Source organism: Plecotus auritus (genome assembly GCF_963455305.1).
Source record: "Plecotus auritus genome assembly, chromosome: 12".
NCBI lineage: Eukaryota > Metazoa > Chordata > Mammalia > Chiroptera > Vespertilionidae > Plecotus > Plecotus auritus.
The window spans coordinates 21,748,921-21,765,015 of NC_137778.1; the positions used below are offsets into that span (position 1 = coordinate 21,748,921).

At 39.4% G+C, this 16,095-nt stretch overlaps 1 protein-coding gene across 1 annotated transcript in view; it reads right to left on the minus strand.

Moving 5' to 3' along the window:
* The window catches only part of TOR1AIP1 (torsin 1A interacting protein 1), a 28,429-nt gene extending 13,769 nt beyond the window's left edge, over positions 1-14,660 (minus strand). Inside the window, exons 1-6 of the mRNA XM_080648915.1 lie at positions 13,338-14,660; positions 11,313-11,390; positions 9,400-9,459; positions 6,906-6,950; positions 2,966-3,007; positions 2,086-2,172 (exon numbers count right to left, since the gene is read on the minus strand). Coding sequence (XP_080505041.1) covers positions 2,086-2,172; positions 2,966-3,007; positions 6,906-6,950; positions 9,400-9,459; positions 11,313-11,390; positions 13,338-13,809 — 784 coding nt within the window. The 5' untranslated portion in view covers positions 13,810-14,660. The remainder of the gene's footprint in view (positions 1-2,085; positions 2,173-2,965; positions 3,008-6,905; positions 6,951-9,399; positions 9,460-11,312; positions 11,391-13,337) is intronic.
* Positions 14,661-16,095: the final 1,435 nt, after the last annotated feature.

Here is a 16,095-nt window from a genome sequence, read left to right on the forward strand (position 1 = left end):
GAGAGGGTGAGATAGAAACATTAATGATGAGAGAGAATCATTGATCAGCTGCCTCCTGCATGCCCCCCAGTGGGGATCGAGCCCATCACCCAGGCACGTGCCCTTGACCAGAATCGAACCTGGGACTTTTCCAGGCTGATGCTCTATCCACTGAGCCAAACCGGCTAGAGCATGGCTGTCAGTGCCAGCCTGACAGGTGAACCGGACTGAGGTAGGGAGGTGGGAATTAAGAAAAGAAAGACATGAAAGCGGGATCGGGAGGACTGCAAGCCATTGACAGACTGCTTCAGCTTTATTAACTGTGCAATACCTCTTATACACAAACACTGACTGGGAGGTCAGTTCAAAAGGAACGTACTCTCCGTTCCTCTTAATCTCTAAGGGAGATAAAGCGGGAAGCCAAATTCTCGGTACAGCAAACCTCAGTAAATAGTTACAGACTTCCGGTAAGCCATGAAAGGTCGCTCTCATTCTGTTGACAATTGGAAATCGCCATCCAAACAAGTCAGGGGACACTGTGTGGGCAGGGCACTGAATCTTATCAGTCCCTTCAGGTGCAAGGACTCTGTCAGCTTACACCCGGTCTCCAACACATGGCTAAATATTTTTAGTAGTGTATCCCTATTATTAAAAAAATTTTGAGCATCAATCTCCAAAACCTATTTCTTCTTAACATTCTATACCAGTACATGCATTACTAAAATAATATATTAACAAATGTGTATATTATAAAAGACACTTTAAATGGATGAAATAGAAAAATATATGGATGAAATGCTAATATTTTCTTCCTGCATTCCAATGGATCTTCTTATACCTGTTCGCTGAAAAATGGCCCCAGAGATAATCTAGGAAGATCAGTATTCTTCTTAATATGTCTCATGTCTTTGTTCTTTAGCTACTTTTCTTCTGCATGTGGGTATGTGTGCTTTAATAAGAATACATTAGAATTCTCAAGGGACCACAAAGCCTGGGGTTTATGTAGTTTCAAAGAGCTATATATCTTGGTCGCAATAGCATTAAACTATTGGCTATATGAATGCTTAATTAGTCTCTGATTTTTAGAGATTAATGAAACCATATGAAAACTAGTGACAGCACTTAATTTAAGTATTTACTATGTGCCAGGTACTTTCTAAGTGCTTTGCACATATGAATTAATTTAACTTCACAACAACCAAGAAGTTAAGCAATTGCCTAAGGGCACAAACCTAGTAGTGGAGGAGTGAAACCCAGGGATTCTGGCTCCAGAGCCCATGTTCTTAACCACTATCCTAGAGTGTTGCATATCTCCTTTGGGATTTCTGTATCAAGAAAGAATGAGTTAAAATGAGGAAGGATGGAAAATATATAGAATACCAAATGCCCACAGATCAGCTTATGAGCTTATTTTTAAAGTAAAACGATTAAGTAAAACTTAGAAATTACAGAAATTCTCAAAAGGTGGTGAGGGGAAAGTGGAGACAGTCTTCCATGGGACTAAAATATATAAAATTACTCTTTATTTACAGAGTTTACATATTTGATCAGTACCCTGTTAAGTTACAAATTCACTTTTTCTCTTCAGTAGATTCTTTCCTTGAATAAGCTTAAACACAAGTTTATGTGAATATTCGGAAATAAGCTAAAGTTAATAAGATAAAAATCTTCCACTTTAACTTATTGCTAACTTGGTGTGAATTTGAACAACCCAGAGATAAAAGCAGTTATCAAAGTACATTAAAACTTCCGAAAAGCTAACACTCCTGGTAGTGTAGTGAATATAATGCCAATGTGATCAATTTCCCTATCAATTTTTTTTAAAAACTACAAATAACTCTTCTTGTGAGCATAAAAATATTGTAGTCCATAAATATAAAATGAGGCTAAAAAGTGATTTGTTTACGTATTACATGACATTCTATTTCTAACCAGATGTATACCTGGAATCAGTAATTTTAATAAATATGAAAAAATATACAACTTTAAAAGTTTTAATAAAATATTTTATATTTTTTTAAAAAGCAAATTCACAGAATACCTTTATATTTTAACTAAAAATACAGCTCCTAAGTTAAGTGTCATATGTGTATAAAGCAATATTACCTCCAGAGTCCAGAGACTCCCTGGATCTGACCTTAACAGAAGTAACAGCACTATCAGAGCTGTCCTGATCATCTTCTTCAGTGTCCCCTAAAAAGAAAGAAAGGATACACTAGTATAGTCTCTACTCAAATGCTCTAAAGATCAGGATTAAGAAACAAAAACAAGCATTCAACATTAAATTGAAATCTTTTTGAAGATCAGATACAAAATTGTTCTTTATTATGTTTACTTATTCTGAGTCACAATGTTTTAAATAAGCTAAAATTGAGCTCATTTATTTTACATTCCCTGAGGCATATAATTATATTCTAACAAATATTGAGAGTAGTATTTATTAAGATTATATTCCAAAGCTTGAAAAAAAAGAAAAAAGGGAGCATTAAATAGTGGAAAATTTTTACTTTATTAACTTTAACTTATTAGTGTGTAAATTCAGACAAGATTAGTATATGCTCACATGTATGTCTGTATTTGTGTATGTTTGGGAAGGGTACATACATGTCCACACACAAACATTTCAGTATGGAGGTGACTAATTTCAGAGTATGGTGGGCTTTAAAATGGACTAAATGGTACTGCACTATTCAAACACAGACTGGTTAAGAGAATTTGAAAAACTGTTTTAATAACATAATAGAAACTGAAAATACTAGCTTTGCTTAAAATTATTAACTCAGACAAAAGATGCTTAAAATGTACAAAGGCTATAACACTCATTCTATACTATCTTACCTGCCTATTTGACAGTTAAGAATGATTTTTTTTTCCTGAAGAAAAAGACACTATTTTCTGCTCTCACTCTTAAGTATCTATCAAAATTCTGATAATGTTAACAAAAAAAGATTAAGAATATACTCTATGACATTTTGAAAGAAAATACCTTCTTCGGAGAAATTGATCTTCTGTGGGACATTGGTGGCTTCTAGAAGAGAAAAGCATACATATATATAACATCAAAGGCTAAAGCTTAGGAATAAATAAAAACATCTAAATTAAGAAAAGGGACCATAAAGACAAACTGAACTATTTTTTTGTTAAATCCAAGAAGAGTCTATTATTTCCCTCTACTCTATTTCAGGAATAAGTCTGATACAAACTAAAATCAGAAAGTTTATTTTTCCTTTACCCACAGGTCTATTTGTACTCTAAAATGTAACCTGTATTTGCAGACATTAGAATTTAATAGAACGGGATTGTCAATATCCTCAAAATAACTTCTGAGATTTTGATTGGAATTGCATTGAGTCTATAGATTCATTGGGAAGAAGTGGCATCTTGACAATATTGAGTCTTCCTCTATCCATGAAAATGGAATTGTCTCCTTCATTTACTTAGAAGTTCTTTGATTTCATGAATTGATTTTATAGTTTTCCTTATGTTTTATACACATTTTATTAGATTTATATAAGTATTTCATTTGGGGGGATGCTGACAGTAATTATATTGTTTTTGCAATTTTAAACTTCTCTTGTTCATTGCTGGTATATAGGAAAAGTGATGGTATGTTAATGTTGTATCCTACAATCTTACTATATAATTGCTTATTAGTTTCAGCAGTTTTTGTCCATTCTTTTGAATTTTCTACATAGATGATCATGGCACCTGTGAACAAAGACATTTTTATTTCTTCCTTCTCAATTGTATACCTTTTATTTCTTTTTCATGTCTTATTGCATTAGCTAGAACTTAAGGCACAATGTTGAAAAGAAATGGTGAGTGAGGGCATCCTTGCCTTATACCTGATGTTACTAAAGCTTTCAGTTTCTCATCTCTAAGTACATTTGCTGTAAGGTGTTTTTTTTTGTAAATAGTTTTAATCAAGTTGAGAAAGTTCCCCTCTATTTCTAGTTTACTAAGAGTTTTTATATGAATGGATGTTGGAGTCTGTCAAATGCTTTCCTTGCATCTACTGACATGATCATGTAATTTTTCTTCAGTTTGTTGATGTGTTAGATTACATTAATTAATTTTTAATAATTTTTATGTACATTTTGGGGGTTTGGTTATTTCTGGTTCTAGCATATGGGCCAGTCACCGACATGTAGGAGGTGGTTAGGAAGTGGTTAAAAATAAATGTTTATTTTAATGAATGAATAGATTTTAGGATCACAGAATAAAAGCTTTTAAGTTAAGACTTTTGCTAATACTTCTCATACTTTAATAAGAAAACATGACTTGGCAACTTAAGAAAAACCACCTGAAATCAGTGCTTAATAATCAGATTTCATACAAGGTTTTAAACATTTCACTTGTCTTTATCTTTTTAACCTAAGCTGCAAAATATTTACAGATACATATTTAAATACCATCTGATAATGAATCAGCAGGATCTATGACTACATAAGTTTTAATTTCATTTCCTTCTTTTGTTATTCAGCTTCCTGTATTTTAAACTTCCTGGCTGCTATATGCGTAAGTTTAAAACGTTAAATAAATATACCCAGCTGGTGTGGCTCAGTGACCCATGAACCAAGAGGTCACTGGTTTGATTACTGGTCAGGGCACATGCCCGAGTTTCAGGTTAGATCCCTAATAGGAGGCATGCAGGAGGCAGCTGATTAATATTTCTCTTTCATAGATGTTTCTATCTCTCTCTCTCCCTTCTTCTCTCTGTAAAAAATCAATAAAAACATATTTTAAAAAACATTAAATCGATATATATGGTATTATTCTTCTTTATGCTCATACAGAAGTTCTGATAAATTAAAATCCTTTTTGGAGCAATAATACCCTTAATTTTAAAAAGTTATCTGTGGCTCTGACAAATATATAGACACATGGCAATAATTAAATGTGCTGTTACGCTGTAACTTTTCCAACAATCTCAACCAATTACAAAAAGGTACTTTCAGAAATCCTAGGTCTTTGTTGCAAGAATAGATCACTTACAACCATCTCCTCTGATGGAGACCACTAATTGTAACACTTTGTTCACTTTCTTTTGTATGATCGCAGTTTTTTGCTTGTCGTTATTTTTTAAAATATATTTTTATTGAATTCAGAGAGGGAGAGGGAGAAACATCAATGATGAGAGAGAATTGGCTGCCTCCTTCATCCCACCACACTGGGGATCGAGCCCACAACCCAGGCATATGCCCCTGACCGAATCGAACTTCAGTGACGCTCTATCCACTGAGCCAAATCGGCCAGGCTGTTTGTTTTTTATTGCAGTTTTTAAAGAAAATACAAAGTTCCTGGTAATTTTTACTACTGTATAAAGGTTCCTATTCCAAGAGATCTGTGGAATGTGTTGGTGTGAGGAGGGAAGGGTACTTAAGCAAATAAAAGCTTTGCTTACCTTGTTTTTTGTCTGGGGGCAAAGACATGAAGATTTCATACATGAGATTATCATGCTTTCTCAAAGAAAAGAGCAGATAGGAGTCATTGTGTCTCCTATCTTCTTGTGCTGTCAGTACAACCTAGCTTGGAGTGTTACAATAAATCCATGTCCAGGCAAGGATGTACCTCTTTGAATTTACTCTTAGAACAAACAAATGACAATTTGAGTGATTTGCTGTCTTTACTCCTGCCATTGGTGTAAATGAGGGGTCAGCCAACTTATTCCATTTAGGGCCAAATGGCAAATATTTTAGGCTTTGTGAGCCATGTAAGTTCTCTGCAGTTCACACAGATATGAATACACATATTCTCACAGATATGTATGTCAAATATAGGTATTTCACAAAATATAAATATTTTTTTAAGCTCACAAACTGTACAAAAAACAGGACTGCAGGTCAGATTTTACTCAGAGGCTATAGTTTTCTGACCCTGGTATATATACCTTTAAGAATAGTACCTGTGAAATTATTCAGTGCCAACCATGCTTTTGAGAACAGTCAGAGTGGAGCAGCAGGAAGAAGAGATTAAGGTATAGCTTGAGGATATTACGAGTATTCAAGTTCCATGAATAGCCATTTGATATACTCCATTCTCTGAATTAATCTCAGAAATTTCCTTCAAACTGGAAAGCACTTGATTTAAAGTCAATTTTTATTATAAAATACTTATATAAAAAAAAAATCCCAATCTTAAAAGAAAAATAAAAAGGTAAAAAAAAAAAAAAAAAAAAAAAAAAAAAGACCCTGACATAAAAACATTCTTTTTTTTTAGTTTTAAAACAGAGCACTTGAGAAACTGGTGTTAGGGTAAAAGTCCACAATTGCTGTATAATGTAAAGATCATTTTCAGCACCCAGACACTAAAAATCCTAAAGTCTCTAAAAGAAAGCCTCAGCTTAAGTGAAAGACAAATTTTTTTAAAGCTGCAACTATTTATAAAGAAAAATTAAGCCTCTCTCCTTTTGACTCATCTCCAAATTTAGAAAAGAACTGTAACTTAAAACTATGTCCAACCACAATCAATGTAGATTCACTTAAAGCCACAGATTTTGGTATCTCATGTGCTATATGAATAAAACACGGAAAATAATTAAAACTAGGTCAACAAACATGGCAAAGGACACTAAACGTACTATAAAAAATTTTTCAAATTCACTTTCTAAATAAAAAAAAACACCTTAATTGCTAAGTTGTTATCTCCTCTCTCTCAAAAGTGTGACTTTAACAAAGGCTAATTAAAATTAAAATATATTTGTTCTTTCAAGAATTTTAACAATAGTATAACAAAATACATAATTTCAAATGGAACAACCACCAAGGCTGCTAAGAAAGATCTTGGTCATAGGGACAGTGTCCCCACATGCTGAGATAATGAACAAAGTAATATTCTCAAGCCAGTTACCAAAAGTGTATACTCCTGTATTCTACTGATAATCAGAATCCTCAAAAAGAACCTAGAAAAATTAGAAATTAACAAACCTAATTCACTCATTTCAGTACTTCTATTTGTTTTGTATGCTGAATCTGCAAGAGAGATAGCGAGAAAAAGATTAGAGCTTAAAAGGAAATGCATCATATGGTTCTTTACCACAGGTTAATCATCAAAACCATAACAGATCTTTATCATTGTAACTAGAGGCCCGGTGCACGAAATTCGTGCATGGGGGTGTGTGTCCCTTAGCCCAGCCTGCACCCTCTCCAATCTGGGACCCCTCGAGGAATGTCTGACTGCCCGTTTAGGCCCGATCCAGGACTGCTGGCTCCCAACTGCTCACCTGCCTGCCTTCCTGATTGCCCCTAACTGCTTCCGCCTGCCAGCCTGATCACCCCCTAACCCAGGGGTGGGCAAACTTTTTGACTTGAGGGCCACAATAGGTTCTTAAACTGGACCGGAGGGCCGGAACAAAAGCATGGATGGAGTGTTTGTGTGAACTAATATAAATTCAAAGTAAAGGAGCGGAGGGGAGAGCAAGAGAACCCTCCACTCTTTCGGCTCTGTGGGCTGGATAGAACAGCCAAACGGGCCAGATCCGGCCCGCGAGCGGTAGTTTGCCCACGGCTGCCCTAACCACTCCCCTGCCAGCCTGTTTGCCCCTAACTGCCCTCCCCTGCAGGCCTGGTCCCTCCAACTGCTCTCCCCTGCAGACCTGGGTCCCCCCCAACTGCCCTTCCCTGCAGGCCTGGTCACCCCCAACTTCCCTCCTCTGCCGGCCTGGTCACCCCTAACTGCCCTCCCCTGCAGGCTTGATTGCACCCAACTGCCCTCCCTTGCATGCCTGGTCCCTTCCAACTGCCCTCCCCTGCTGGCCATCTTGTGGCGGCCATCTTGTGTCCACATGGGGGCAACCATTTTTGACCACATGGGGGCAGCCATCTTGTGTTTTGGAGTGATGGTCAATTTGCATATTACTCTTTCATTAGATAGGATACTTGATAGTCATAAAAAAACAACCTAATTTTTTCTTATAGAATATGACTGAGGAATAGAAAACTAATGTGAAGATAAATTAAGTTTCCTTTTTAGTTCCCATAATAAAGCATCCTTATGGGACAAAAAACTCTGAAAATGAAAAAGTAGACTTCACTAGTTTTCTTTCACAGTCATGAAATCAATTTAAGGTAACACTCTTTTAAGGTATTAGTCAAAAAGAAAGGTACTGGAGGCAGGGAAATTTTATAGCCCTGAGCCACAAAGCCTCAGTCTTGAATTTTTTATTAGCCTCATACTGGAAAGCATAAAAAGTCCCTGACCCTAGTTTGAAATCAATGTGCTAACAAAAAGAATCATAGCAAAATGTAAAAAACACCTCTTAAAAAGGCTGAAGAAGCAAGCCCTTCATATAGTTAGTAGGGGCCCGGTGCACGAAATTCATGAATCGGGGCTGGGGAGTGTCCCTCAGCCCAGCCTGCACCCTCTCCAATCTGGGACATACCTCTCACAATCCAGGACTGCTGGCTCCCAACCGCTCACCTGCCTGCCTGGTCCCTAACCACTTCTGCCTGCCAGCCTGATAACCCCCTAACCATTCCCCTGCCAGCCTGATCGGCACCTAACTACCGGCCCGATTGTCCCTAAATGCCCTCCCCTGCCGGCCTGGTCACCCCCAACTGCCCTCCCCTGCTGGCCTGGTTCCCCACAACTGCCCTCCCCTGCAGGCCTGGTCCCCCCAACTGCCCTATCCTGCTGGCCCAGTCACCCCTAACTAACCTCCCCTGCAGGCCTGGTTCCCGCAACTGCCCTCCCCTGCAGGCCTGGTCACCCCTAATTGCCCTCCCCTGCAGGCCTGTTCCCCCCACAACTGCCCTACTCTGCAGGCCCTGTCACCCCTAACCGCCCTTCCCTTCAGGCCTGCTTCTCCCCAACTGCCCTCCCCTGCAGGCCTGGACACCCCTAACCGCCCTCCCCTGCAGGCCTGGTCGCCCCCAACTACCCTCCCCTGCAGGCCTGGTCGCCCCCAACTGCCCTCCCTTGAAGGCCTGGTCCCTCCCAACTGCCATCCCCTGCTGGCCTGATGGCCCACAACTGCTCTCCTCTGCTGGCCATCTTGTGTTCACATGGGGGCGGCCATCTTTGACCACATGGGGACAGCCATCTTGTGTGTTGGAGTGATGGTCAATTTGCATATTACTCTTTTATTAGATAGGATAAGAAAATATGTCACAATATATGTTAAATAAAATAAACTTTACAGAGGTGCAAAAATATTTATTGGGCTAAAGGGAGGAAAGATCACTTATACATGAATTTACTTGTACCTCCATAAAATATCTCTGGAAGAATATCCAGGAAACTGACAACACTGGCTGCCTCTGATGAGATGGGTGGGTAAAGGAGAGAGGGAGCAGGATGACTTTTCATTGTGTATTTATAGTAACTTTTGAATTTTGAATCATATGAATACATGTGCTACCCTATTTAAAAACAAAATTGCATTTATAAAAATGTTAAACCAACAGACAAAAAATTTCTTACCAGATCGTGGACTTCTTAGCGGGGGTCTAAGCAGGCTGAGTACAGAGTCTTCACTCATCACTAATATGGGAGAAAAAAACACTTAAGAATAGGTAAAATATCCAACACATTAGATTTATTATACAGTCATCTATTAATTCAACAAAGGTGTTTCTGCACTTCCCATTATGTTAAGTATAAGGGTACACTAGTGAACTAGAGACAAGTTTCCTGCCATAAAAAATTTATGGACTTGATGGGAAAATTGATAATTTTTTTCAGCAGACCGTATTTGTATAAAAGGAAAGGAATACCACATAAAACTCTCCTAAATTTCCCAGTTAGAAACCACAATCTGATGCTATACACCTCAAATTAATATAATTCTGAATGTCAACTGTAATTGAAAAAAATTTTTCAATGAAAAAAATATCTGTATGAGCATAGAGAAGAAAAACAACAAAAAAACCTTTCCTGTATGCTCCAGAGTGTGTAGCGTGTGTGTGTGTGTGTGTGTGTGTGTGTGTGTGTGTGTGTGTATGTATGTATGATACTTGAAGGAGACAAAGTACCAGGAAGAGGTATCAGATGACTAGTGACACAGTTATTCTTCCTAGGTGGTTTTAGAACGTGGCGTCTTGGGTTAGGTCTTTATTCTTAAGGGCATCTTTGGATAAATTTCTCTCAGACCACATCAGTGGCCCTATATGGAATTACAGAATATATAATATTCAAAATACCAAGTTAAACTGAAAGTCTATAATTCTATAGGGAAAAGAAAGGGCCTATCCTTAAACTTGTACTTAAAGCAATCTTCCAACAAAGAGTGACTCCTACTTAATAATTCCTCTGCTAGACAGACTTTACAAGCATTTAATAATGCCCTAAACTTTTTCTCCTTTCATTCAGAAGCATGAGATGGGAGCATGCCAAGTGCTGGATATAGAAAGATTTATAAAAGCACCTTTTAGAGTAAGAGAACCGAGTGTCCCCAATCTCCCGAAGATGCACATAACCTGATTTCTAGTTATATAGTACTAGAGGCCTGGTGCACTAAATTTGTGCATGGCGGGGGGGGGGGAGGGGGTTGTCCCTCAGCCCAGCCTGCACCCTCTCCAATCTGGGACCCCTTGAGGGATGTCCGACAGCCTGTTTAAGCCTGGGTTAAAAAATCCAGGGATGATCAGTTTCAATCATTATAATCATCTGACGTGGGATTGTCCTAATATCAAAAAAAGCAAATTGAAAATAAATGGAATTAAATAAAAAGATACTAAACATTAATAAGTTTAGTTAATTCTTTCCCCTGCTTTTCAAAATAGTTAAGTACTTAAGTAGATTATTAAATGTAGCCTACTTCCATGTTACATTGATACTAAGATACAAATATTTTTAGACTTTAACATTTCTGAATTGGGATGGATCACACAATCTATGGCATATTACAGTTTAATAGCAGCATTTCTTCCTTCTAAGTGGTACATAAAACAATGACAGTGTATCTTACAGATTATACCTTAGACTTCATGAAATGTAGTATCAAATGGACAAGATTTTGCTATAAAAACCATTTAACCCATTTTAAATGAAAGGTGGGTAAGGCAGTTTACCCATTTATACTACTGGGTAGCTAATTATTACATGGGCGAGTGACAGTGATACTTGGGGAAAATAAAAGGGCTTTGTGACTGAATAAGTTATAAGACACATAGTTATGTGACTGAATTAATATATATGAAGTAGCTGGTACTTAGTAAGTACTAAAGTACGTTCCCTGTCTTTTCTTGACACATTGCTTAATTCAATAACCAACTATTAAGAAGATTCACTGAAACGGAATGAAGTATGATTTGGGACCCCTGATGAACCAGATTATAATCTGTACATAAAAAAAAGTTGCTGGGTAAGGGAAAAAACCAAAATCGTTTTCTCACCTGAAGTCTCTTGTGTTCTCCTGACAGTTTTCTTTGAGATTGTTTGGCTTACAACAGTTTGCGGAGATAGCTCTTCCTCTAAAGAATAGATATGACAATTGTCAAAATTCAGAATACATGATCTGGGTAGAGATTATATATTCATGTTAATAGCAATATATGAGCAGAAATGCAAGTAATTCATTGCTTTAGAAATGTGAAATTAAGTTTACCAAAACTTACAAATGTTAACTAGTCATAACTACAATTAAAAAAAACAAAAAACTCCTCCCCACTAATGCTTTTCCACAAAAACATATTACTTTAAAATTTTTAAGAGTTGGGCTACAACAGCAATTTTCAACGTGTGTGCTGCAAGAATTTTTAAAGCACACAATACCGGACTACTTAGGGACACTGACCTCTTTTCCCTTGGATTTTCAAATTTAAAAAATGACAACCATCTGGTGTAAATGAATCAAAATTATGCCTTTCTTGTTGTTATTCTTATCGGCAAAAAATATAAATTTTGGTGAGCACAGAATTTTAGTAATTAGTTTATGTGTGCCATGAGATGAAAAAGGTTGAAAATCGCTGGGCTAGTATTAAATAATGTGGAAGAAAGCAGAAGAGTAAAAAAATGTTTAGATCCTTATAGATTTACTTAAATAGAGGCATATCCTTTATGTGTTAAAAATATTAACTTACACAGCTGCATTAGACTCTATAGAAGAGTCCATACATTTTAACAGGTCTTGTTAAACAAAAATATGTGCAAAGCATTCTTCCAGACATTGAAGGAGATACATAAGCACTATCAAATATATATGATAGGATCTTTGCCTTCAAGAACACATAGGGTAGGCTTGCAGTTGTGAGTAGGGAGAAACAGAGTTCATTCTTGTATCATTATTAATTACTGTATTACTTCCCATAGGAACAACTGTCTCGAGTGACTACACCCTACAGTAATTTTCATATCTTTAACATAAAGTTTCCAAAATGAACACATCTTCAAATGTGTCAGCACTTCGTATGTCATCAGGTAAAGGGGCAGCCTATTACTCTACTCTAAGCTGAAAATCCACGTCCTCTTGGTATCTAAGAATGGTCTAACTATGTAATCCCATTGTGATTCAGACCCCCTGGTTACCTCATAGGTGCCGTACATGGGCTAACATGAAACATCAGTTGTGCCTCTACTAGATGGGGGCCTGGAGGCAAGGTGGGAGGGGATGGATAAAGGGTGTGGATTCACCTGTGACTCATGTAAAACCATACACTAACTTTGTCAGCATCCTTTTGGCCCATTTGTCGGGCTACTACTTAATAATTGAGATTACAATGAGGGCCCCCAGAGTGGCGAATGTTGGGCACAGACCACCATGCCAGAAAGAGCAATCAGCTCAAGTCTATCAGACACTGGGGGCACTGGCTTACCCCATTTCCCTGTACGGATTTGGGTGGGGTCTCAAATCAATTCACCAACTACGCTACCCCGCAGAAGGCCCACTCAAATTTCCTCCCTCTTTCCTCACGTGGATAGTGAAGGAAAAAGACTGGAAGTTGAATTAGAACTGTAATTCGCAGCTGGGAACTTTTGGCCTCTGAGAATAAAAGGAGGAACTATAAGCGGCTTTAGCATAAACAGCCGCAGGCTAGCGGAAACCGAAATGAAAGGAGTCTGGAGTGATCTGATGTCCCGCCAGCCGCCTAACTCGCCGTCCCTCGTGAAGGCGTGCAGAAAGAGGCAATCCTGACACCCCTAAACTGATGCCCGGGGATGCACTGAGCTCCCCGGCTCTGCTCATTGCTCCGCGCGACTGCCTTTCCAGTCCTCCCGCCTGTGCCTCTTTGCCCCCTGGGGTCGGGGTGGACTGGACAAGAGGACCCACTTCACCCGGGCGGAGGAGCCACTGGAGCAGGGGCGGGGATGAGCCCGTGCGGGTATGAATGAGCTCGGAAGGGATAGCCCGCCCGCCCACCCGCCCTCCCGCACCACTCGCTCCCCGAATGCGGGACTGTTACCTCCTCCGTCCGCCTCACCTTCAGAGGAAGAAGAGTCCCGTAACCGTCTCCGGGTCATAACCGGCTGTAGCGGAGGCTGCTGTGAGTTCTCCTGCTGGAGGCGCGTAGCCCTTCGCGTTTTCATCTCCCCCGCTTCCTGGAGTCGCGGTTGCCTCCGCTGCTGAGACCGTAGGTTGTAGGCGCTTTCTCTCACTTCCTCTTTCGTAGAATGGGGCCGGAACTCTTTTAGCTGGATTCGTTTTCCCATCGGAGATCTATCTTTGGCCACCGGGGGCTCAAAGTCGCCGTACACTTCCGGAGGCTCTTCCGAAAACCTCACTTCCCGCCGGGCGTGGCGCGACGGCGACGGAGTTCCGTGCGCAGGTACGTCACTGCTGCCGCCATTTTCAGGGGCGAGCCGGCGCCTTCCCTCCCGCAGGGGGGCCCTGGGTGTCACGTGCAGCCCCCATCCTTCAATCACCGACTCCGCCCGCCGCCCGTCGCCCGCCATAGTTGTTGTCGTAGCTTGCGTCTATCGCCGCCCTAGATGATTTGGGGGCCCTAAATTCACCTGCCGTTGGTGACGATGGCTTTTCGGGGTTCCGGGCGGTGGTCGCGGTGGTCAAGGAGGCAGTTGAGAGTCGCCGGGGCTGCCGCCTGCGTCGTCGCTGCTGTGCTGCAAACCCGCCTCTGGGCCCATGGTGTGTCCGAGGGCGAGGGCTGTGGGAGAGGCAGTGCCGGGCTGGGTCAGCTGTTGTGGGTCACTCCCGCCTCCTGGCTGAAGGCACCAAAGAGGAGGAGAAGAGGGAGGCGGACTTCGCTGTCCTCGGCCTTGGAGGAGAGAGGGAGGGGACGACGGAGAAGGGACAACTGGCTGGGCAAATTGCGAACCTTAAACCCAGCTGCTCGTGGCAACTGTTGCCCGCACGCGGAGACGCCCGTGCTGGCTGCCAGCAGCGAGTGTGGAACAGCGGAGTGAGACGGGCATGGAGACGTTTCGGTCCTCATACCCAGGCTGTTGCGCAGTTTTCGTGGAACTTTTTGATCCACCGCTACCTTAGCCATGCCTGGAAATGCCCCTAGCAGGAGTGATGATTATAAGAATACTTTTGCAGGTGTCATCTTCTCTTGGAGTAGAATTTGGTTTCAAGCTCTTTATAAGAGCAATTGCCCAGTTTTAAATGGTAAGTCACCTGTTGAGTGTAGAAATCGAAACTACAGGCACACTCGGGTGGCTTTCCACTAGTGAAACACGCACAGCAAATGTCATTCCTGAGAAGCTCTTCCAGCAGCGCTGTTCTGAACCTTAGTGCTGTGGTACGGACAAAGAAATGAACAAATACACTGATTAAAGACAGCTGTAACTTTAACTTGTGGTCCATTATTTTTACTTTGATTCTGGGCATGACTTGATATACTGCATTTGATTTGGGGATTCCTGTGTTTAGTTTACTGAATAAGCATGAATAAAAAGCACTGTTAGTTTCATATCCGTATACCATACTTACGGGTGTAGATAATTACAAATATCTAACCAAATTTACACACACTTGAGGGAAGGGGAATTAAGTTAGTGTGAAGTTTGAAAAAAGATTGTTACCTTCAAAATATACACTTCAAAATCCTCCTCTTGGAGGATTTTTTAAATTTATTTCAGTGTGTAGATTTTAAAAATTGAATGATTCTGGAAATTTTGAAGGTATTGTTTATTTTTTTCAAGTATTTTAAATCACCTTAGAATGATTTTGAGCAACTCATTTGTTCAAACTTGGCTCAAATTTCAATATAATGAAATCTTAACATGTTCTATATTTTCACTAATAGGCCATATATTTGGTCACAGACACAAGGAGTTACATGCTTAGGAGAGGGAAGTTTTAGTCTGTTAGTGTAGCTTAGCTTTGTTTGCTATATACAATATAGCCAAAGAAACTGGAGAAGCAGTCACAAGGCAGATGCTACTTTTAAAAAAATTTTTAAGGGCAAATTAAAAGCATTCTCCCTTGTCAGCCTGAGTTAGATAGTATGGTTGGAAAACTTGTGGGACTTCTTTTCCAACAAAATGCTTGATCAATACCTGGCTTTTGTTTTAAGTAATGCTTTCTGTATAAAGTTCCTATTAAATTATTCATTAAGGTATAATAGTAAAAGTTCTGTAATACCATTATTAAGGGGTATAAAACTTTATGGTATTAATATACAATGTTCATAATATGTTAGAAGCATACATTAAAAGCTTCTAACACATTTACTAGGACAGGTAACTATATAGAAACTTGGATATAGACTTGTAAAACATAGGTTTGGGTAACATTGAAAAAGAAAGGACAAGAGGCTCTACATATTATTGGCTAATCAAATCTGTGTTATTTTATAATTTAAAAATGCTTGTGAAGTTTTAGGAATGGCTTCCTAAAAAAATGAATCATGAGAATCTTAAAATCAGAGGCATGGTAACTAACAACACATATTTGCTTAGGATTTTCCCTACTTCATCTAAGTAATAAGAATACATAATCCTAGCTCTGCCATACTTGCCTCCCACACCTAGCAACCTTACAAATACCAACTTTCATCATAACTGTGAGGTAAAGTTAAAGTCTAGGCAAACCAGTAATTCTGCTGTAGATGTTTTCTAAACTACAGGGGTATCCAAAACAGGTGACATTACAGAGACAGTAGATTCATAGCCAAAATTAGAAGGGAATTGGGCCACTGACACCAAGAGGAGGCATGAGCTCTGGATGTTAGAAAATTATTTTGGGAATTTTAAATATGTAGAGTAATTCAATGAATC